Source organism: Buteo buteo, chromosome 24, assembly GCF_964188355.1.
Source record: "Buteo buteo chromosome 24, bButBut1.hap1.1, whole genome shotgun sequence".
NCBI lineage: Eukaryota > Metazoa > Chordata > Aves > Accipitriformes > Accipitridae > Buteo > Buteo buteo.
The window spans coordinates 14,258,570-14,284,322 of NC_134194.1; the positions used below are offsets into that span (position 1 = coordinate 14,258,570).

At 36.4% G+C, this 25,753-nt stretch overlaps 1 protein-coding gene across 1 annotated transcript in view; it reads left to right on the forward strand.

Annotated features, from left to right (window-relative positions):
* GABRA1 (gamma-aminobutyric acid type A receptor subunit alpha1) overlaps positions 1 to 4,092 on the forward strand; it is a 38,959-nt gene extending 34,867 nt beyond the window's left edge. Inside the window, exons 8-9 of the mRNA XM_075057058.1 lie at positions 107 to 309; positions 3,784 to 4,092. Of these exons, the coding sequence (XP_074913159.1) occupies positions 107 to 309; positions 3,784 to 4,092 (512 nt within the window). The remainder of the gene's footprint in view (positions 1 to 106; positions 310 to 3,783) is intronic.
* The last annotated feature ends 21,661 nt before the right edge of the window (positions 4,093 to 25,753 follow it).

The window sequence follows — 25,753 nt, forward strand, 5'->3', positions numbered from 1 at the left end:
GGAATTAAGGGTGAAGACAAGGCTTTCCCACCTATTGTAACAGTTAAGAAATGAAGTACAAAATACAGCCTCTGCTCTAGAGACACTAAAATTGTTTGCTTTGCAGGAGTGACAACTGTCCTGACGATGACTACTCTGAGCATCAGCGCAAGGAATTCGCTCCCCAAGGTGGCCTATGCCACTGCTATGGATTGGTTTATAGCAGTGTGCTATGCCTTTGTGTTTTCTGCACTCATCGAATTTGCAACAGTGAATTACTTCACAAAGAGAGGCTATGCATGGGATGGCAAAAGCGTTGTTCCAGAAAAGGTAACACCACTTAATATCCATCCCAACAGGTCATACTGTGTCGACCTTGGTCACTATAGGGGTTTTTTTAGCCTGTTAGAAATTCTTATTATTTAGAATAGTAAGTAATTATTCCAAAAGAGCTTCCTCATGTGCTCGCACACAGCATTTCTACACATAAACAGTAATTACTTAGACATTAAGTACCTAAATACTACTTCTGACATGCTGGATGATATTTAATGCTATTAGTAATTAAAAACTTTACCGAAATTTTGACTTGTGCAACTAAGCAGAAAGAAGATATGTTTTTTTTTTAAGGGAAGGCAATTAATTTTCTAGTGTTTGAGCAAGAGAAAATGTGGATGCCTCAGTATAAATGTAGGAAAAAAATCTTGTGGCTACTGTATTTGACACTTTCCAAAGTATATTGCTCCTCAACTTCAGGAGGACTGCTCTGTGATCATCACCAAATAAATCACTACAGGACTTTTTCTTTCCTTTCTTTTGCCTCCTATCATTTCCCTATTTTTTATAAATAGAAACATTATTTGTACTTCTTAGTCAATGGAAGAAATTGATTTGTTTTGGGGGAAGGATTGACAGTTGTGTTAGGAGTGCGCAATCCTGATCCGTGCCTCCCTGAATACAATAGAGAGACATCACCCTGACTCCCCTTGGTCTGGGATCACACCTGGTCTGTAAATCACACGTGTATCAAGAAATTGTGGAGGACATTTAGAGGAAGAAAGTTTCCCATTTCCTATGAGTTACCATGTCAGCTGCTTCTGTGGGGAAGCACATTTGGTTGGTTGGGGGTTTTTTGAGAGAGATCTTGAAAGAGACTTTTAAACTTGGCTAATTGTTTATTATGAACATTCACAGACTAGAGATTCAGCAGAATAAATATTGGAGGAGCAGATGTTACTCATTGGTACGCGAATATATGTGTTTAATTCAGGAGTGTATGCTTATATAGAATTTTTTTTTTTTTTTTTGCTATTTTAGTTGCATAAATCAGTGAGAAAACAAATTAGGACATTTACACAACTAATACAAAAGTATTGTAGAATAAGTGACTGAAGTAACAAAACAAATGAGCTGCATGACTCCTGTTGAATATTGAATTTTCAGTTACTGATGATACTTTCATTGAAAATAATTTGTCTGATTCTTTGTTGTGCTCCTATCTTCATGATATCTATTGTAAAAAATGGGCTGTATTAATAGAACAAAATCCTTAAATGTTAAATATTGCCTTGTTAATATAACCTACCTTGTGACATAGTTACTATAATCAGCCATTTCATTTGTTTCAAAGAAAATTACATTTTCAGAAAAAAACACACCCGTATAAACACAATATTCAAACACTGTTTAAAACACTGGAAGATTTATGGCTTTGCATTCCTCAGCAGGTAAGGATCTTTATGTGTCTTTTGATATAAATCAGCAAAGACATACTGGTACCTGGCAGAATGCGTTATCTGCAGGTGTAAGGAAAGACAAGCAAGGCAAAGTAACAGCAAACAGAGCATCACAGCTTAATAAAAGCTAGAGCTCTAATTAGCTGTCATATTACTTTTTCATAAAGTTGAATTTGACATGAAATATTAAGACCCTGAGTGGTGTCGGGGCTTTCTGTGGATCAGATTCCTCATGACATTTAAATCTATAGAAAGGGTCTCCTCTGAGACTTCTGTGAAGTGGTTCCTTGCCTGCTGGATTTATTGCTGCTCACTAGAGTATCTGGCTGAGAAGGAGACCGGACTGGCTTCATACTCAGCAAGCGTGTTAGCAGCCTTCCTGCTCAGGAGGAAAAGAACGGACAAACAACTAAAAAAATCTTTCTGATGTTGCCTTTTTTCTTTTCTGAATATTTTTTTCAACCTGTTTGTTCCTCCTATTCAGCAGAAATAGTGTAAGACAATTTGAAGCTTTTTCTTAGCCTCAAGCTAAAGGGAATATTATTGTCATGAAATAAAGAGCATCCACATCAGAGTCATTATCCGAATCCTTTTTCTTACTAAGTAGCAGGAATTTAGCATTTCAGCCTTCATTTCCTTCCTGCGTGGGGCTCCAAGGCATGCTTCGACAAGCCTCTCCCCACTTGCCCTGATGCTTTTGCAGCTTCCCTTCACGTTCTCAGGTGTCCTGCAGCAGCCGATCTGCTCCCTGAAACGTTCACCTCTTGAACAAGAGCTTCTTACCAAAGCCCCCCTACTGGGTGGTCTATATAGCTATTAATCTATAGTTGATCTGTCATAAAAAGTGCTGTGACTACTTCAAAAAACACTGCCTCTGTGGGACAGCTGCTTCTCGAAAACAGAGAATATTTGCCATCTTGGGAAATGACATAATAGCTCACATTCTGCTGATATTTTCTCTTTAGCATATCTTTTTTCTTTTCTTTCTAAGAGGATAAAAGGGATAACATTTGCCTATTCTTTTTTGTGGGAAATAGTGCCTAAAGATTTTCTAAGCTCTTGGGATTTTTTTGTTATCTGTTTTTTTTCTCATAATCAGAGGAACTTGGAGCAAAGTGATGCTTTTCTTTAACACCTCCTTAATGACCCACTACATCTCTTTTCTATGTTTATCCTTGTGCAGTGGCTGGAGGAAGGGTTTGGACTGTCTGCAACAGGGACAGTTGAATTCCAACTGGTATCCCCAGATGTCAAAATTTAAATTTTTTCCTACAGGTAGATCCCAGAAGTAGAATTCTAGAAAACATAAGGACCCAGGGGAAAAATCTAGATATTCTTTCTGATCAATAAGTTCTTCTCCACTAAAAGATTTTCAATACATTCTTGCTTTAGCAATATAGGTAGGTGGATGAAAAAATCATACAGCTATTTAAGTCCTTGTAAATGGAATGACATTTCAGCCATTATGATCCAATTGTAACATTCAAAAAAGAACATTAAGTTTCTATTCCATAATGCATATGCTTTTGGTGTAAACTGTTAGTGAACAGAATACTGGCAGCTTTGCATTGTATTAAATAATCCAGTCTTCTAGTGCATGGTCACATGGTATTTTTATGTATAAACTGTGTTAAAATGCATCATGTAACATTATTTGTCTTAATATTGGAAAGCTACATTAAGAAATTCAGTGTCTTTTAAAGTTTGTGTCTTGGTCAAGAAGCACAGTTGATTAAGGCAGTATTGAATTATGAGTGGTTTGTCACTGTTGATTACCATTAAAGGTAATTTTGTCAATCAGTAAGCCTAGCTATCAGTATAAGTCCTCATTATAGTTTATCCATCATCTAATTTGGTTTAATTAATACAAGTAATGCAGATGGATGATTTTGTCTTTGTCTTCACCTAAATATTTTGCATGAGTCACATATCCAGACACTAACTTCTTTCTTACAGCTTATTACAATTTGTGGTATAAATTTAATTAATTGCAAGATTTTACGGTGCTTTTTCATAATCTTATTTGGTAAGAAGGTAGTAAGAATAATACATTTTCTTCTTTCTTCAGCCAAAGAAAGTGAAGGATCCTCTCATTAAGAAAAATAACACATACACAGCTGCAGCTACGAGCTACACCCCTAATATTGCAAGGGACCCTGGGCTGGCAACCATTGCTAAAAGTGCAACGATTGAGCCCAAAGAAGTTAAGCCAGAAACAAAACCTGCAGAACCCAAGAAAACTTTTAACAGCGTCAGTAAAATTGATCGACTATCAAGAATAGCCTTCCCATTGCTTTTTGGAATCTTTAACTTAGTCTATTGGGCTACCTATTTAAACCGGGAGCCCCAGTTAAAAGCTCCAACTCCACATCAATAACCTCATTTATTCGTATAGTTCTGTTTTGTCTTTTGCTCTGGGAATTGCTTCCCGTTTTCACATACAGTAATTCCCATTTGCTTCATTGCCTCTGTCTTAAAGAAAATAAAGGTTTCTTTATTTAACAAAAGGTAAAATATATCTGTATATTTTAAAAAAACCTGTGTGTGAGGGAGAGAACAATGTGAGCTATGTACTTGGAAAAGTGATTCTGAAAATGGGAAAGAAAGAGTTGTAGAGTAATGAAAAAAAAAAAAAGGAAACCATTTGTAGATAGCTTAGTACTGAATGTCCCCAAAAGGTATTGTATACATACGTGAAAAAGATATTTTTATTCAAAGGATTGTGGGGAGTGGGAAAACATTCTTTGTGATGTTCCTGATGCACATACTATACCGTACCATTTATTCAACCACTGTTTATAATCTTTTCAAGGATGTAAAGCTTTCCATTTGCTGAATCCCATAAGATATGTTATTTTCCTAATCCCTTTTCTCTTCTATATTCCAAACCACCTGACTTATAATATTAAATGGTTTTAAAGAAGAAGGAAATCTACTCACTCTAGGTACAGTTTGTCACTGTATAGCACATAAGATCTAATGGTAACAAATGCTTTAATCTGCTGTCTTACTGCAGTCTTGTTCTAAGCATTAAGTTGTCACTAGACTAGATTTAAAACCAATTGCACAATTAAGTGCAGATCCCAAGTTCCCTCTATCACCTCTGTAATCCAAACAATTCCTGGATGTTTTTACAGATAGCTTTTGCTCATCACTATGTTTTAGAGAATTAAAAACAAACCAACCAACCAACAATTTTTGCAAGCTCTAGATATGTTGAATGTATTCTTTTATAAAACAATACATTAAAAAGAAGCTTTAGACTGAGATTTATGGATAGCAGAAAGACAAAATATAGTATTTAAATAATATATGTAAATATGCAGCATGAGATTGTACATTTTTTTACTTTTTTAAAGTTGTGTTCTTAAAACATTGTGTAGGATTCACCTCTTAGCTCTTAATATGTTGTTAAATGCTCAATAAAACATATTTAGAGCCTGAATTTAAAAAAAAAAATAAATCAGTGGTACTGGAAAGCCTAAAAAAATTAAATATGCAGAAAGTGCTTGGAATTAATTCCATTTGTAAAGTGGTTAAGTGTACAGTAGCTTGCAATTTGACAATGTCATCCAATGTATACTATTAGATTAATGACTGGTCTGCTCAGGTCATGCATAAATACTAAAGTATGGGATTATATTTGGTAGGTAAAAATGGTGAAATATTTGTTAAGACAGAAGTTCATCTGTATATTACTGCTATATTTGCTGATACATAACTGTTACAATAAGTGATGTAATATATGTAGCATTAAATACAAAAAAGTCATACATAAAAGAATGTACAGGAAAATAGATTTTATTGAGTAAACTTATTACATTTCATTTTTACTGTAGCAATATATTTGTAGGAACAATATGTAAGGGCTTTAAAAACAAGATGTCCATTTTGCAGGTATTGTGCTCCCTTTAAAAAAATTCTAGTCAGTATCATTACTGATTCTTAGAAATAAAATTTCAGATAAAGATTTTTCAAAGAGATGGGAAGGATGGTGGATATTTGCAAGCATCAATTAAAAAAACGTAATATATGGTATTGAATGAATTTTAAAACAGCGCTACATGAGCCTCCAGGGAAACAGCTACTGAGACTCAAATTTCATAGGCAATGTTTTCTAAACTCTTTCTCAATAAATCAAAAAGTTGACGTTCTCTATCTACAAAAGGAAATAGTTAATGTTTTATTTAGAGAAGATTTTTTAAAATAATGCTTCATTGTCTAACATTTGGTCCTGTCTAAACTTGATAAGTCATCTGATTGGAGCTTATTAAAAGGGGATGTTTCATCTTCTGGTATCATGTGTAGATATATGTATAGAAAAAAATAAACTATGGCTCTTTAACTTCTGTGTACTTGTTTATCTTGTTATTTTTGGCGTTAAACTAGTGTGTTCATTTAGGGCATTTTATCTTTCTAGCAATTCATAGCTACCTTTTGGTCTGCATTTTGCACATTAGATGTGAATATTACTTAACTAGTCTGCTTTTTGCTATGCAATGATTGCATTATATCACCTCTTAGTTAGTCTATGCCAATAGTATTATACTGTATAAACTTGATTGCACAGTTTATCAAAGACAAGGTATTCTCTATGTAGCTTTTTTACAATGCTTTGCTAAACCATGTAATAATAGTAAGTCTTCCTTGAAAATAATGATACACTCTTATAGAGGACAGTTTCTGTTTACTCCTGGGATAATTTTAAAAAGATGACATTGAATGTTTATTGCACCTCAGTGCAGTGATGTGGCAATAAAACCTAAATCTAATAGAGGTTGTTTATGGCAGAAGCATGTATTGCTTTACAGAGTTTAGCAAAAGCTCTTTATTTTATGTCAGACTGTAATTCTATTATAATAATAAAGCTAAAAATGTTCAATAATGAAAGTGAATGTTTTACTTTGGTTTTCTTTAGTTACTGCCTTTTATGACACATTGCTTGATAAACTGCTATTCATTCAGAAACTTACGTTTCTTTGGATTTGGTAATGAATGCAGTTTTAATAGATGTAATTTTCTGTCCAGTGTTTTCCAGGGACAAATATAACAACAGGAATGTTTCCAAAATCCGATTTGACATTCAAAAAAAGATAGTTCAGTCTGTACAATGTATATCCAGTAAAGCAAGTAATTGAATCAGATGAACAATTGTTAAGGTTTAGTACCACAACAATGAATATGATATAGGGTAGGAAGAGAATAAAATGCAGTCTCCCAGATAACACGGCAGATAAAACAGAGTGAGAGTAAAAATGTGGGTATATATGTTGCAGATTTCACTGTTTAAATAAATGCACAGATCTAAGGAAGACTTAGAAGAGAACCTCAGGCTGCATAAAATATTATTTCACTTATTTAATAAATTGTGGCGATAGCATTCAAACAAGCATATGTATACCTTGAAAATTTTAATTCTCAAGTCTGCATTCTTTCCCACATAGAAAAACAGAGAGAGAGGAAAAGTCATTCCAGTGCATTCAGCCCTCAAATTTTCTTGGAAAAGTTCCTGGAAAGCAAGGCTCATGCTCTTATGTAGGGGGAGACAGTCAATTGCAGACACACAGTTTTAGAGGATCCAAAGCAGGAAAGGCAGATGTAAGTGTACATATGTATACAACAATATTCATGGTGTACTTAAGCATGAGTCCTTCAGAAGGATTCTTCAAAATGGACAGAAAGATTGTGTTAATATGGACCCAGATTCTATTAACTTATTATACTTTCCTCTGTTTTGAATGAGAATAATGCAGTCTGAATCCCTGTTCCTTGCTTCTTATTACTAACTCCACGGAGATAAATCCCTATGGAAACCCACAGAGGATTTTTCTGGAGGAGTATGGTAAAGAAAGTGGCAAGTGACACTGTTTGAACACCCACCTCCTATGTTCACATGCCAGATGCAGAGCATACATGGGGATTCTCACATCTCCTTTGTCACTGCTCAGACATTTTTAGGCAGAATTTTACTTGAGTAAAATGAGTGAAAATGTCTAGATGCAACAGGATTTGACTCAGAAAAATATATAGCACTATTCAGCTTCACAGAGTGGAAGAACAGCCTTGTCAAGTGACAGATTCACAGTCACCAGTCAGTCCAGCATGACAGCCTGCTGTGGCATTGCTGTGTTTGCTCTGATACTACATCAGTAGGGGAAACTCCTCCAGTTTTTCTTGGACCATCCCTAGAAGCTACTGCAGGACTTTCTTAATGACCAAAACCATTTTCTACAACACCAATGACTTTCTTAATGATATTCTTTCTCTTGGACTGACTATGTGAGACCTGAAAAAACTGATCTCCTTTTCTCTCTATCTCCTTCTATTTTTCACCAATATGGTAAATAATAAAAGGGTGTTATGAAACACCCTAATGGCTAGAAAAAGGGGCACACAGTCTTCAGGGAGCAAATAATAAAAGAACCTCTTTCAGCCTGTGCTTTACATCTGAATGAATGTCCAAATAAATTAGTGTGACTGGGGAAAGTCAAACTTTTCCTTAGAGGCTGTCAAAAAGTCAGTCATACTTTAAAAGACAAAAACTCAAGATCTCCTCAGGCTTTCTATAGCAGATCCACAAAAGAAAAAAAAAAATCCTCCTGCTATGCATAAACATGACATAGCTTAAATAAAAATGTGTTTGTAGTCTTAGCACATGAATTTTGCAAGTGAAGTGTATTATCAGCTTGTCAAGCTGTTGCTGTCATGTTACATCTGATTACAAACTACGTCAAATACAACAAGAGAGGTAAAAGCCTTGAAATGACAAGTTTCTGTAGGCTCATTCACTCTGGCTATAGGCCCATCCAAACAGGCAGGATGATTCACAGCTGCTGATAAACTTATTTGATTAAACTGCTTCAGGGCATTTGAAGATGCTCTGAGTAGATTTTGCACTTGCAGCACAGCTGTAACATGCATTTCACCCGAAGACTAGAGACATTTTCCCTCAAAAACCTGCAGACAGATCGACCAACAAAGGGGACTGCTTTTCTGAATGTGCTGTCAAGGGAGGAAAGATGTGTTTGCTGAACTCTTACTCCAGTCAAGCACATTTGAATGCAAACAGATACGATGAATTTCTTTCTGAGCGTCCTCATATATGAGGTATGTAATTAACCTCAAGCTGTACAAGCCTAAGGATCTGAACCAGGCCAAAGATGCTAAATTGGTTTAGAAGTGGTTTGCTAATGGCTGCACATAATGCCCTATCTTTGCTACATGATCGTTTTACATGTATGCATCATCTGCTTAATACTAGGTGACTAAAGCACCTCATAGGAAAAAAATAATTTAGCTGCTATGAGATTAATGCAAATTTCTTTAAAAAACCCCACATACTTAGAGTTTGTGTTCTATTACTGCCCATAGCAGCAGAACCACACTTCTAAATAAGTGGTTTGTAAGCTTCTAGGATTGCTCTCCATTGTAGCGATATTTATCAGTGCAACAAATTTACTGCAAGAATATGAAAAATTCAGGAAAAAATTAAACAGAAGAATCTTTTCTGTATCTTTTCTCATCATCTAAAACAAAAAATAAAACCTAGTGAAGCTACAATAGAAGGATCTTTCTCTTAAATTACTTTTTTTATGAAATACCTTACAAAACCAGAAAAGTGGTTTTCAGCCAAGAATCTTTTAAATGAATGCACCTTTTGAATAAGAGAAAAACCTGACAGAGGCCACAGCAAAAATCTCTGCCAATTGTTAGGACCTGCTGTAGGGACATAAATTTAAGAAAGAAAAATAACATTTTTTAATTAAACATAATCATCTAAATTAAGAGGTCATCTACTTTTTGGATGAAATTCTTAATTTCAATAGCTTCAGGAGGTGTTTTAGACAGGGTTTTTGCTTTGATTTTGTTTTTCTACAAAAAACCATGAAATTCAACTTCAGTGTTCATCTTTTTTCTGCCTGAGGGGCTATGGCAGGCATGAAGAGGTGAGGGATGCAGTTCTCAAAGCTAATGGTGCATATCTCAGGAAATAACAGCATGGGAGTCTTAGGTCAAACATTAGGTTTAGTATGGCAATGTGAAAATTTTTGAAACTACACATAATGCTCAGCTAAGCCTCATGGACACGACAAAATAATATGCAGATTAATGTAAAACCTTGTGGGCTTGATAGGATTTCGTTTCTTCATTTATGTGAGACAGCTAAATCAAACTTTAAAGAAAACTGCTACATACAGCTATTCAGAAGACAATACCTACTGTCAATCAGCCTGATGATTCCTGCACATTTCTATCATCTCCTCCCTAGCTTGCCTCACCAGTGCTTGCTTTGTAAGGAACTGGGCTAATTTAGACCAAGCAAAATGGGGCCTTGGGTCCTTAGGGCCTTTATCAGCTTGTTTGTGACTATCCTCTTTCCTGCCTTGTCTGTGGGAAGGCAAAGAAAGAATAAATGAAGTAACTAGAGCAATGCATCCCATTTCAACAGTTTAAAAGGACACAGTACTATGAGAGTAATATATGTACTGATAAAATGTTCAGCTGGCTGCACTTCTCTTACATCCATATGTAATCTCCTCCCCCAAAAGACAGCCAGATTCCCAAAGGAGGTGAATCTTTTTGCAGTTCCATGTGATACTTCCAGAGGATCCCAGCCATGATTTCCCTAGCAGCTTCCTGAGAATGCGTAGGAGTTGTGTTCCGGTCATTGAGTTAGTCAATCTCAATGGTTATGTTCATTTGTAATGACTATAACCTAGGCCTTCTTTTCCAACAAAGGTGGCAGGGCTGAAAACATCCACCTCCATTTAACAGTTTTTGAATGGAAAGATTTTTTGCTTGCAACTCCCCAAAAGTATAAAAATTGAGAAAATTAATTTTAAGAACGCTGAGACACAAGAGAAAGATCATTACGGATAATACGGAAAACTGGTAAACCAGAAAGTTCACTTTCAGATGTTTATCATAGCTTTAGTCCTGATGATTAACCATCCATCGTCCACCCCCCACCCCCAGACAGCATTGGCCTTCTCCTAGCAAATGAGCTAATAAAACAACAAAAACCCTTTCAAGTGGATACGAGCAGAATTAAATGAGTGCTTGATGCTTTTGAAAACCTCATCCCATATTTCTAGCCATGCATAGAATAACTTTTAAAAGCATTCTGGTGATGCTAAAAAATAATTATAACAGAAAGCAAGAAAAAGATCATTAGATTTTTGCAGCAAGTTCTGCTAACAAAATTTTCTGTGTCTGGATTTTGCCAGAGCATAAGGCTAAAAATCTTATCCTTGCAGACACATGAACAGTGCCATAAAAACTTAAGTGGTAAGCCACACAAACATGGGTTTCAAGTATTTAAAAGAGAAAAAGAATTCATGGTTATATTCGCACAGCTGCAAAAGATTTTCTTAATTATATAAGAGAGGTTGAAATTTATATTGAGGGTTGTCATAGATCTGCAGGGAGCCATTGATCAGGCAAATTAGAAACACAAATTAATTATTATCTTCCTGTATCAGGCCTTAGTAATAGCAGTAGAAATAACAGAAGTTCAAGTAACTCAATTTTGTGAAGAATTTCTATCACATTACTCTAGAACTGACATAATTTTATCTTTCAATGCAACTTTTTTCCTAAATAGCATCCTTGGTTAATTGCAAAGTAAAAGATATAAAAAGCAAGAATACTATTTTTGTTACAGCCTTAAGTTCAAAGGGAATAAGCAAGCTTCAAGAAATACGACCATATACCTAAAGAAAAGCAGCTTTATCTGGCTACTGCAAGAAGTAAATAGAAAGAAGTCTATAAATAAACATGATTCATTTATTTATAAATGTCTAGAGATAAGAAATAATAATAGTTCTCTGGTGTAGCACAAGCTGACGTATTTATTACTAAACATAGTGTACTTAACAACAAGAGTTGTAAGACAACAGGCTGTTTTACTACTGCCTCTTAATGGGAATTACATGAATAATGAGTCTCAGGAGGCACTTACCAGTGATAAAGGTAAATATTGGCTCTAAAAAATGTCAGACAAGCTATTATACCGCTGTATTGCAAGAAAGCTATACAGATTATTAGCTATTACTTTGTTGTATTATATCTAGTATTTAATAGCTGGGAATGCATGCTTAAAAGATAAAAAGACCGGTGATATCTGAAGGTATGGTCAGTGCAAATGGCAAATGATCATCCATTTCTCTTCACATCATAACTGTGGCTGGATGGTGTGCATCACCAAAGAAAACTTGCTTCAAGGTCACTGCAGTGAAGGATCTTGAACAGAAACCAGCACAGCAGAAACTGAATTGTAATGCATCACGTCTGCAGTCCCAGATCAAAAATATATCTTGTTGCTACTATTACTAGTTTCTGTGTAGTAACAGAGAAGAACTTGCCTGAGATTTCAGCTCTGCTCCTTGAGACGTTACGCAAAGAGTGCCAGCACTTTGCACAGTTAGAATGGACACACTGTTCTCCGCATACGTGGAGAAAAATAAGGACACAAAGAAACCTTGCCTATACAACACCAGAAGGAATTGAAGGCAAGAAGGCTGTAAAGTCAGAGGTGAAGCAGGTTAGCACAGGCTAGGGGAAGTTGACAAGCAGTGAGCCTGTGCATTTGTATGATGGGAGAGGAGGCGATGCCACAGCTGCCACTTCATGACTCCTGGTCATCCCAGGGCCTTGGCAGGAGCCAGTGCCTGCGTGCCCAGGCAGCCTGGGCAACGTTCCCCTGCCTGCTGCACTGCCCGTCTTCCCCTGACCGGTCCTTGTCGTGGCCCAAACCCAACTGGTCCTCACAGAAATCATCATTCCCTATGACTGTGTCCTGGTTTTGGCTGGGATAGAGTCAATCTTCTTCTTAGTAGCTGGTACGGTGCTGTGTTTTGGATGTAGTGTGAGAATGATGTTGATAACACACTGACGTTTTAGTTGTTGCTAAGTAGTGCTTATCCTAAGTTAAGGACTTTTCAGTTTGCCATGCTCTGCCAGCAAGCAGGTGTACAAGAAGCTGGGAGGCGGCAGAGCCAGGACAGCTAGCCAAAGGGATATTCCATACCATAAAGACATCATGCTCAGTAAACTGGGGGGAGTTGGGCTGGAGGGGTGGACCACTGCTCAGGGACTGGCTGGACATCAGTCAGCAGGCGGTGAGCAATCGCATTGTGTGTTACTTGTCTTTTCTCAGATTTTATTTATCTCTCTCTTTTTTTTTTGTTATCTTCCTTTTCATTACAATTATTATATTTTGTTATTATTGTTATTATTATATTATATTTTATTTTTTGTTAGTTATTAAACTGTTCTTACCTCAACCCATGACTTTTTTTCACTTCTCCTCCCCATCCCACTGGGAGGGGGGAGGAGCGAGCAAGCAGCTGTGTGATTCTTGGTTGTTGGCTGGGGATAAACCACGACAGGCTGTAAAATTCTTGTTAAATGTGCACTGTATTAATTTTATAATTTTCACAGTTAAACTAATGTCCTAATGTCCTTCAGAAAGGCCAAGAAACCATTAACATTGGATGTATGCTAAGATCTGTCCTGGTTTCAGCTGGGATAGAGTTAACTGTCTTCCTAGTAGCTGGTACAGTGCTATGTTTTGAGTTCAGTATGTGAAGAATGTTGATAACACTGATGTTTTCAGCTGTTGCTCAGTAGTGTTTAGACTATAGTCAAGGATTTTTCAGCTTCTCATGCCCAGCCAGGGCACCTGACCCAAACTGGCCAACAGTGTATTCCATACCATGTGACGTCCCATCTAGTTTAGGAACGGGGAAGGGGGGGGCAGGGATTCGCCGCTCAGGGACTGGCTGGGTGTCGGTCGGCGGGTGGTGAGCAATTGCCCTGCGCATCATTTGTACATTTCAATCCTTTTATTACTACTGTTGTCATTTTATTAGTGTTATCATTATCATTATTAGTTTCTTCTTTTCTGTTCTATTAAGCCGTTCTTATCTCAACCCACGAGTTTTACTTCTTTTCCCGATTTTCTCCCCCATCCCACTGGATGGGGGGGAGTGAGTGAGCGGCTGCGTGGTGCTTAGTTGCTGGCTGGGGTTAAACCATGACAGATCACTTCTCCATCCAAGAAACTCACCAAACTTCCACAGGTGAAAAAAAGGCAGACCAGACCACAACCTGTTGGGAACAGTAACTGCTAACTCATGACGTCTGGGATTTAGGAAACTGCTCATCTAAACGTAACTTTCTGTCCACTTCCGCACAATCAAAAGAAAAGTATTCACCATGGTCACACCACCATAACTCAGGTGATATAATCTAATGGTTTAGGTATGGTTTAACTCTCCAAGGACCAAAAACTACTGAGTCTTTTTCTGGGTGAATGTGGATAAGTCACTTTCTCTACAATTGCATTGCTTCATTAGTGAAATGGTGATAATGATGTTGATCTGCTTACAAATGCTTTGAATTCACATTTCCCCCTTTAAACAATGAAGTTCAAGAGGAAGAATTACCTTGCAGTTCACTAGATTTGAAGAAATCAGGCAAGAATCCACTTGCTCTGCTCTCCCAGACTTCTTGTACAACCTTTAGGTTCTGCTGAGAAAAAATGTCACGTATCAGCTAGGTATTATTGCTATTAGTTATAACGGCAACTAAAATCTGCAATGAGTGATTGGGACTTCTCAGCAGTGACTATTGTACAAAAAAGTAAGAGGCAGATAATTAGAAAAAAAGGAAGAAAGGATGGAAATCTCACCACAGTAATGGTTATGTTTATGTATATTAGAAGTCTCTGCAGCAGAATGTGCTATTCATAGCCAAAAGTCTAGCCATACTAGACTCTAGTGTACAAGAATATTGTGGCTAAGGCAGTTTTAAAAGAGAATTTTAAATAAAACAAGAATACATTTTATGGAGACTTTTTTCATCCCAGCATGTTTCCAATTAAAAAAAAATAAAATCTAAGATTTTTTAGATAAATGGTTCTCACACAGATTATGAAATTCTTAGCAGAAGTCTAAAATATGTCTGAAACAATGTCCAGTTGGGTACTTACAGGGTAGACACATTCCCTGTCTTGCAGGGGATTTCTTCATAAAGAAGAAAGTTTCCTAAGTTTGAATAGCCTCTGTGGTGACTGATTCCCAGCTGTAATATATTTCAAAAGAACTGTCTTAACTTTCTGTACTCATGAAGCTGTCACTTCTGATGTCCCAGAAATCACCAGTCTGACTTACATTTCTCCTGCCACTTATACCACTGCTGGCCAGTGCAGTGCAATAGGTCAAGGGGCATAGTTGTAAAGATATGCCAAGATGAGGAAAATCAATTGTGGAGCCCAAAAGGCAAAACTACTGATGCAGAAGATTACTAAATACAACCAGTTGCCTTATGGCACTTGAGTCTTCCAAGGAGGACACTGTGAGGCTGCTGTTCAGTAAATATGAAATAAGGTCTTATGGCAAGTCAGAAAGAATAAGGTTGTTTTTTTTTTTTTTCACTGCTCCTAATTACTATTTGCTTGGGGGGAAAATGGTAGACTTTATATATGTATAAAATACATTAAAAGTATTTCTATGGCTAACATCATAGAAAGAGTGCAAAACCTGCTGACCCTTAGACAAATTTGCATCAGCTCTGGAACTCTACCAAAGGCAGAATGTCCTTGGGGAAAAATAACTATGTCTTAAATACATATATTTAGAGATAAATTGTGGGATAATGAGGGGGATCTCTCAATCCTAATGAAACAGCCCTAAACCTCTAATCAAATTATACTTTTTTTAGTGCAGATATATTTATACACAAATATATATGAATTTTCTCCCCAACTTCAAGTGCTGCTTCTTTCTGCCATAGCTTCAGTGTTAATTTGCACTTAAACTTTGTTGTCTAGTCACCTACTAACACAACAGGATTCACAAAGAGGATGCCATATTACATAATTTCCTGAGAAGTGTGAACAGTGCCACAATTCCTCCTAAACTTTGTGGAAATCAATGGAAAGTTTGGGGTTTGGCACCCACTTCAAACTTATTTTCCTTTTTTCTCAAAGCAATCAAGTGTTTTAGAAGCTCAGGTACAACATCTCACTACTCAATGGCTGCACCTTCTACTAAGATGGTGAGTTTTGATTTATTAAATTTAGTTTAAGTCTATTTATTAAGTTCTTTTCATAGACTTCAATGGTGAACCAGACCACATAATCTGAAAAATTGCCTTATTTGTCTCACTGTAATTATTAGCATTTTGATAACAAAGTACAAGATCATCTAAAAGTAATTTTTCTGATACAGGGTTTATTCTTGCCTGGTACATTTAAATATCTTCAGTACCTGAAAACAGCGTGCTTGAGTATGACTGCTCAGTCTCACTGAGACACAGGCATGACAACGGCTGTCACCAATGTATCTTCCAAACCTGTTTCATCTACCCAGCTGGAGTACACCTCTGATTTGCTGTGAATGCATTTGGCTGAGAGTAAGCTGTGAGCTTCAGCACAGCTGGGGTGAATCAATCTCTACATTTGGGGCCTGAGCTGTAACCACAATTATAAATGAGCCAGAATGAGCACCCCATGAGCGACACACATGTCCATAACCCCCAAAACTTTGTTCCAATTGCCCACGGAGATAAATTGTGAGCTATTCAAATGCGTGAATGGCAATTAGGTACCTAACCTGGAAGCCTGATTCTAAGCGGATATTTCAACTTGATACACGTGGAGCTCTTCATTCTGCTTCGCTACACTCATTTGCCATCTTTTCTTCCTCCTTTCTCAACAAAGTAACTGTCATCTTATATGGGTGTACTTCTTTGACCATCTTGGGTTTTTCTATGAACTGTTTTTTCAAGCTGTGTTTACTTAGACAGAACTGTCACTTGAACTAGAAAAATTAAGGTGCCCAAATATGATGACTGGACACATGATAGCCAGATAGCTCTTCCTTAACTGTGGTTAACCACTGAAATGTGGGTACCTAAACAATTTCAGGTCTTAGACCACATAAGCTGAAATTTATTGATTTTTTTTTTTCATTCTTGACATACCTTATTAAAATAATAAATCATGGAAACACATTTCTGTGTCATATTAACAGGACATTTGAGCTAGAATTTCCTTGCAGATTCCCTCTATTTTGCTAAACCTTCAATTACCTGCTTTTGTTTCAGTCTTGCTTTTACCAGGACTTGTTAGGGCTCGATACAGGGAATAGACTAAGGACAAAAATGAGATGACAGATTGTTTCATGCCACAAGGGACCGTGGGATTAAAAAACACAAAGAGCTTGTGGAAAAATTTGGTGGCTGCAGGCAACCTATGTCAGGTTTAGAGAGCAATAGTCCTGGGACAGCAGTGCCCCAGAGCTGTGACTTGTAACAACTGTATATAGCCTAAATGCCCAAACCCCCTCCATTTAGTCATCTCTGATCCAGTCAAAGGAGACAGTAAAACATAGAAAGGAATAACCAAGTAGCTGCTGCCCTCCTGCTTATTCTGAGCACCTTATCCTGAACTAACACTCCTTTGGATCTGACAAAAAATTAGCTTTTAGAGAACAAGTGTTTTGTTACTCTCTGTAAGATGTTGTGACACATCACTGAACTGCATCTTTGGCAGGAGTACTATGAGTGCTCCCCACACTTTTTTTTTTTTTTTAAATATATTTTTCCTCCATATGATAAATTATACTTGGACTCAAGAAATGGAATAGAAGGGAGAGGAAGACCATGGTTTTGCTTTGATTATACTGGGAAATTACCACAGGTTTAACAGTTGATAGTCACCCTTGTAAATATTTCTTCCACAAGCATCCAGCAAGGGAAGCAGTAATTTGCAAAGATTAGGAGTGGGGATGGAGATAAGGGTACTTTCAGTTTCACTAAGTGAAATCTCAGAAACACAATGTTTATTCATGTCTCATTTGAGATCTAGCAATGCTAACATCCCTCACTGTAAAGAAAGCAGTAATTGCATACCTCTCATTGATCATGATTTGCAATTGTTAGTGCTGTTTAAGGTCTTGAAGTGGTAAGCTATTTAGTATTATAACAAAGGATAACAGATATTTCTGACTAGATCTTTTAGACTGCTTTTTTCTTAGTGCATGAAATAAGCTTGCCCCTAACGAGCATTGAACAAATACTGGAATTTATTTTTATTAGATCATACTTAATGAACAGGTACTTTGAACATCAAGCTTCTTGGAGTCCAAGTCTTTATGAGTCAAAAATGTACAGTTTGAGAAACCTGAATTAGTAATATCCATGTACCATTGCTCTAGTCTAAACCAAGTACAATTGCACCATATGATATGTAAGACTGAGCTATCAGTATAAAAAAAAGCCTGTTAAATACTGAAATATAAAATTTCACTGGCTGTGCCCATGAGGTTTTTTTCTGCAGATTTTAAAAGATACAGATGCACTTTATTTTGAGCAATATTTTCTTGCTCTAAAAGAATTATGATAAGAAATTGTAGGAATTTTATTTCAAAGTGAATAGAAGATATAAGATGCTATGAAAACAAGTGTGGAAGTATAATACAATGACTAAAATGCAAGGTTGATAATGTAGTAATATTATTAATGTGGTATCAAGTGATTCACAGGAAATAAATAGCTGACTGAAAAAAAAATCCTGCTCACCTTCCATGAGTTAATAAAATTTATTATAAATGTTAGATATATTCTGCTATATAAAACAAATTCTTACATCTGCAGTCTGTGTTTTATACTGAATAGTACAAAAAGTGTATTATGTACAAAAGACAAAAAGATGAGCAGTGACGCCTGCAAGAGGGGGGAAAAAAAAAAGCCGCCCAGTATTGGATTTCAGCGATTTGGCTGGAAAGGAAAGTACTAAGGAGGGGAAAAAGCCCTATATGCAAGAAAAGGAAGACTCAAAGAGGCTGCAGCAGAAAGAAAGAGGGAACGAGCTCCCATCCCCCAACGAAGAGATTTGAGGACGTTCATGTACATTCCAGGACTTTACTATTTAGCTGTATCTGTACTTCTTCATTTTTGATTCATGTTGAGAAACCAAGATCTAAGTAGTGATTTCATTGAGAAGTAAGGCTCCTCTCCAGCTACATCACAAAACTTTTGTTATTATAGTAAGTGAACCAACATACATATAAATTCAAATTGGATTTAATTCCTGATTTATTTGGAGGAAAGACATCTGGAAAAAAGAAAAACATTCCTGCACCTTAATCAAGGTAATTGCCACTATCATCTCCCACCTGGCCAAAAGATCTGATGAGAAACTGCAGCCCTAATTAGGAAAATCAGTTTGAACCATCCAACTTTAGACCTGCATTCAGAGTTGGAAGTTATGTGGGCTTTTTGCAGCTCAGCAATGAACAGAGATTTGAATAATTTGATACGGTTTGCAGGTGTGAGTGTGATGCGGAGTCACGTGTGAAAAAAGTGCGTGCTGAAATCAGGCTGGGATACAAGTGAAAGGTTTTTAGTGAAGTAACATTTTCAACTGTAGAGAAATACAGGATTTCGGGGAGATTCAGTGGCCCTATTCATAACTTGGGCAGCAATTTTTAGGCGAAAAATCTATCTTCATAACCTTATGAGGTGATTAAAGACAAAGCCTCAGTTAATGAGGATTGTTATAATATGATTTGAAGTGGATTATAGTATCATTTTACTTCCTGGGCTTAGATGATGGAAATAGCAGATGAGTGCAGATACAAGTAGGATCCTTTTATTTAGCAATAAAAGGAAAACCTACAAGCCAAAACTGGGAACATAAAACAGAACAGCAAGCGAGAAAATTACTGACATGAGGTCTAAGCTTATGCTGCTGCATACTGACCAGGGCAGGGATTTGGGAGCTACTGCTGAAAATTTACAAACTTCACTCCAATGCACTGCTGTCATGAAAGAGGAAAATGAAAAACAGAATCAAAGCTCCAAAGAGACAAAAGTGGAATATAAATAAGAAAAAGAATTGGTGGTGGTGTCTATTTTATTCTCACCTACAGCACTAGGATGTAAATACAGAAATCCTGTTCATCTCTGAATGAGAAAATTGAGACAAGGAATGAGAAGAGGTGACCCAGCAGTGACTGAGTAGCATAACTCAATGTACATCACATTATGTAATAATAATCAGAATTAATTTTAAATATTAAGTTAAAAAATGAAAAAGCGTCTCCAATAGAAAAGGAAAGATTAAAATATGTGGCAAGAACAAAGAAATCTGTGCAGTAGCTCAGACAACTAAACATAAAAATGATGTTACCTGTTTCATTATGAAGCAGTAATCAAGCAAGTTAACTAGACCAATTAATATTATGCAGGAAATTCAAATTAATTGGCCTACTGGGATATTTTCTGTAAAGGTAGAATTATTGTTTATCAGAAAAGTCACATTCCTAATCCAAAATGAAGGAAATTAATCTGCTTCATCACCAAATCTTGCTGACATACAAAGTGTAAACCTCTAAGGGCTAATTCTTGTTCATTTCGCAGACTGCTGAGAAGCATACAAGCAAACTGATCTGGGAGTCCTCATTGTACGTCATCTTGATTGATGACCAGTTAATTCCCGTTAAAAGAGATATTTGTAAATGCTTATTTAGATATAAATGCTTATTTGGTCTGCCTTGGGCGAAACATGAGTTTCAGTTGGCACAATATAGTCCAGAGCCCCAGACAATGCTGTGGCTTAGTCGAAACAGACACTGTACAAACAAGAGATCTTCAGGAAACTACCAGTAGCAAAGCAAGAGAAAGAAAGGTTGAAAAGAGAATCAGACATGCAAATGGGAGAGCAGAACAATATCAGAAAGAGAAGCAGATCATCTGAGTCTTGCCCACTGTCTCCTCTATATGATGATGTATCTCTGTCGTACTCAGAATATAAAATTTAAATCTTAGGTTATCCTTTTTTTTCTTTTCTCACTGTCCCACTCAATGCTTTTTTCCTTGTCCTTTCAGACACTGGAAGATGGCTAGACAACAGACTGGAAGCTCACTTTCCAGCTTTGCTGGAACAATCGTCCAAATATTTGAAAGGGATGCATATAACCTCTCTATAAAATTAGTCTACCTTCCCCCAACAGACCCTTGTCACTCTGAAATACAAAATAAGTCTCTCCTGAATCCCCATAATAATGAAAATGCTATAGCCCTTGTTATAAATAGATTTACGTGATCCCTGCTCACTTGTTGCACCACTTTACCAGATAATCTCGCTATCACAAAGGGATTACCATAAATAGCTTGGAAAGTTAAGTTAACCCACAACAGCTCCAGCATTGTTACAGAGCAAGACACTTTAAAGCAGTTATTCCTATTCTTAACACTTATTCATCAAAGGAAAATCTGTACCCAGGGGAGTGCCTTTTTCTACTTTTCTTTCTCCAGATCTTATTTATCTTACAGAACAGGGACATTCCTAAAAAATAACAGATACTGTCTAAAAAAAAATTTTTAAAAAAATCATTAAACACTTCTTTCCTAATTTTGACTTTAAGATACCAGAAGTCAAGGTTAGTTTTAAGGCATTTTCTTCAACATGTAACATACTCCAAGTTCTTTGCACAGTCACACTCCATTTAGCTTGTGATTGACAGCTGTCAGACTGGTTCATAATCAGGATTCTATATAACAGCTATTTAAAGAGACTAAAGAAGAAAAAAGCCATAGAAAACTGAATTTTGGTAAGTAATCAGGCTACTGTTAGTTCATTGAGACTTTTTTGCTGTTACATATGCTTCTTGATTGATTTCTAAGACAGGCATGCAAAGTAGTCAGTTTTTCCACACCAGAGACATCTAGTGAAGTTTGTAGATAAATGAAATCATCCAGGAATGAAAAATTAAATGAGTTCACCTAACAGAATTACATACTTCAGAAGGAATCTGTGGAATAGCTTAAAATATCGAACACAGCATATGCAAAGAAAGCAAATATACACACAAATATGTAAAAGTCATGTTATAATTTTACAAAAAATAGAAAGGGATCTTAATACCGGAAATGAACATTTCTAAAATTAAGAGTGCCTTGCTTTGCCAGACTTCTGACAATATAGTATTTTATTTGTTTATTCAGACAAAGGGGAGTTAGCAGGAACTGTCACCTGTTCTTCCTGAATGCCTCATAATTAATTCCTAAGATTTTTTCTTCTTCCTCCTTTTATTATTATTCATATCATAACCAAAGGCCATAGTACATTGTGCCAGGCACTGCATAAACATAGGCTGAAGAAAGGAGTGTGGTCTTACTGAGTTTTCAAGCCAAAGTTCAAAACTAGTGCCAGCTGTTTTGACACAAAAAAAGCACTATACATTTAAGGATCAGCATAGGTGGAAATCACCAAATACATTTTCACACCTTCTCTAATTCCTTGCCTGCAACAACTGGTTCACTAGAACACATGGTAGTATTTAAATTGCTACATTTTAGAAATTCTGTGCTCTGAATTTGGCCACCACCATCTAGTCTACAAGAACCAGCTCAGTCCTCATAGGAAACAGAAAAGCTGTTGAGGAGTAACAGTTACAGTTAAGATCATCTCATTCTGGACTGAGAACAATGACCCTAACTATCACTTTCTTTGCTTAAAAATTATGTCTGTTAGCCCAGCTCTTCCATGTGTTCTCATGTGGAGAGAAAGAAAAAACTAAGTATTCTGGAAGGTGACAACTAGACAGTTTGGGAATGACTTTGTCTTACTGTGCTGATTTCACTGTGCTCCTAATTGTAGCATCAATAGTCATAATTAAAATGTCACCAAGAAATTAAAAATGTTCCTACTCAGCAACACCAATAAGGCTCTGTTTATTCAACCAGGAGAAGGATTTTTGACACAAAATACCCTTCTCACACATATTTAATGAGCTCATTTTCTAGGGAGGATTAACCGATAAGATGGTTGGATGGAACTTAATTATTCTTAGTGAGATAAAGTAACAAATTAGGGTAGACTGTGTGGATTAGTAAATAAGTAATTTATTTTTCTATAATTAAGACCTAACTTGGAGCACCAAGTAAGATGGGTTGTGTTATCAAGAGACTGTAAGCTACATTTTTCCCAGCATTCCTGATTTCCAGCATGTTAGTTTATAAACCAGAGTTTAAGGGCATTTAGAAAAGAGAAGGAGATACAGTTAGAAAATGAGTGGGTAAAAAATGCTATAAGTTTTCATGATAAATATTTGCATATGAAGAAGGTTCTCTATTCAGATTTCAGAAGCCTTTGAGCTGAAGAGGCCTATTTTCAGAATCGCAAGAAGACAAAATGATAGTCTTTTATATCTGTTCCAGTGTTTATGTTAGTTTTTTCTAAAAGATAAAGAGTAAGTATAAATTAGCTATATCTACATAATCACAGAATGATAGTTAATACAGATTGCATAATTGTTCAAAAACACTAGTAATAGCCCAATATCATTTTGCGTGATCATTCACAGTATCCCATCACAAGGCTAGAAGCCATAGGCATAAATTCTGAGATTTTCTATGGTTTTCTTGCTGAGATTTTTAAGTCTGAAGCTTCATAAAACGTTTCAGAACAATGAAAGCTCATTTTAGCTAGATCACCTACATTCAGCTTGTTTTTAAGCTGCATATCTATGGATGGAATACATAAAGCCTAGCACTATGGGATGAAACCAAACCATTTAAATGAAAATTAGGAATTTTTCAGTTCAGTTTCATTTGAACTGTAACAGGCCCATAGTTTAAAGCCTACTCCATAACATCGTTAGTAGTTATACACTTGGAACTATTGAGCAATTCTCCAGCCATACCTTGGTTCATTCAGGACTTAAAGCAAACAAGAAAGGCATCAGCATCCAGCTACCTTTTTGCTCCTGCCAGGGAGCCAGAGGGACCATGCAGAGCAGGCATGCCTATAGCCAGTCAATAACATGCATTCATATCCTCCTAAAACTCACTTTCTGCTACTGCGTTAGCATTCACATTTGTAATCAAACTGGCAGTTGTCATTTCTGAAAACACTTACATAAATAATGATTGATCATGTAAATTAGAACATCTCAAAATTTGCATGCACTAATTATATCATAGGTTTCAGTCTACCCATGGCAGGAAGGCAGGGAAGGTTATACTGTTGCCAGTGCCTTGTACCATTAGAATCTGAGGAGCTGCAATACTGCCCACCCCACTCCCAACCCCTTTAATACCAACAATAACCACTGCAGAAAGGACATACCTACCACCTTTTGCCATCAGGAAGACTGCAATTTTACTCCAAGTGTTTTCATTAATTCTCAGTTTTTTAACTTCAGATTCTTTCCCTTCTAGTATTTTTCTCAATAAACTCTATGTTGCTAACAACTACTCAACCAACTGGGTGCAATGATTAACCTACTGTGACACACAAATAGTCAAAAAACATTAGCCATAAATAGTGCAAAGACAGAAGACGTATTTGACTTTCACCTTTTCCACTGAAACCTTAATACCTAAATGACCACAATACCTAGATGCTTCTTCTCTCTCATTTTCATATCTTGTCTCTAATGCTTCTCTGGGTTTAATAATCCATATTTGTTTTGGTCCCTACAAGTGGATGGAATGTCCTGAAAACAATTACTCAAGTTGCCAGTCTGTTAGATTCTTTCCGGAGATGGCACAAAACTGGATGTCAGATATGTCATGTCTGTATTAGACAAACCACTGGGCAATCAGTCAACAGCACAGTGGCAGAGAAGGAGGCAAATGATTGACTCCAGCCTGGTTTCACATTGCTACTTTCCTTTCTACAGGCAAACATAAGTCAACCTTACATGTCATTAGTTATTTAGCTTAAATCAATTAGCATAGTCTAGTCACATTTGTCTGTATCCAATTGCAGCAATATTTTTTCTATGAATTTATTATTCCTTTTCTTCAAGAAAAAAACCATTTATCTTATGGTGAGCTACAGCTCCCCTACCACAAAATTTCATTTCAACAACCATTATTTTGCAGTTGTCTGCTGCTTCTTTGCCCTAAAGCTTCAGTACTCTTTTCTCAGTCAACTGCAGCTGCTCAAAAAAGCCTGATGTTTATACCCATACACCTTGTTATGTTACTAAGGCTTCATGCTTGCCAAAACCAATGACAAATAGAGAGATAGAGTACAATCTAGTCACCATAGGGAAGATAAAGGGACTGTATTGGTTTTTGGCTACCATGTTACCCTATTCAGTTTATAATCTACCACAACCCTTAAGTCACCACTTCTCAGAGTACCCCATTATTCTAGAATGTGACATGTGTTATATTACTAGGTATCTAAAATAACCATAATAAAATGCTTATTGGTCTTGTGTAACCTTCATCTAAAGATTTCAGATAATTCTGTATTGGTGAACTTTCCTGTCTTGTCTTTACTACCTTCTTTCTTTGTCTCATATGCAAACCCTGCTAGATAACTACTTTATATTCCTTTCTTGGACCACAAAAATGCATAAGTCTGTAAGGAATTGCTGTGGGAACTCATCCTTTCCATGATCAATATTTTATTTCCTACTTTTGCTTTGGAATTATTAATTTGTAATTTTTCAAAATAACTTTCAAGTGTCCCATCTTGATTTTCTATTGTAGCAATTTGCAATTAAAAATACAGTATGCTACCAAGCTAAATACCTTATACAAGCCAAGTAAGACATTGGAGTTCTGTGCAAATTTATTTACACTTTCTTTAGTTCTTTAGATAATTGTATTAAATTCTTTATCTATTTGAAAGTCTTATTTTTGTTCTGAAGACAATCTCCCTAAACTGGAATATATTCTGGAAATTCTTTCCTTTGAAGTGTGCTCTGTGCTTTTGTAGGTATCTCTTTCTGGACATCACAGACTATTTTGCTCTTTTGGTGGGGAAAACAAACAAAAAATCCATCTGATTTTAATTAGGATTTCCCCCAAACAGTTATAATATGCTACCTCATTTCAAAGAGAATATTTGTCTGCAAGACCTAGACTGCAGGTCTAGGTTTCTCCTATGGTACAGTTTATCTTGCATATACTGTGTATTCTTATTCTTTCATTAAGCTAAAGAAATTTTTCATAAAAAGCAAAGCTGGATATTACTGGGTGCATAATGATGACCTGCTCGCATTATA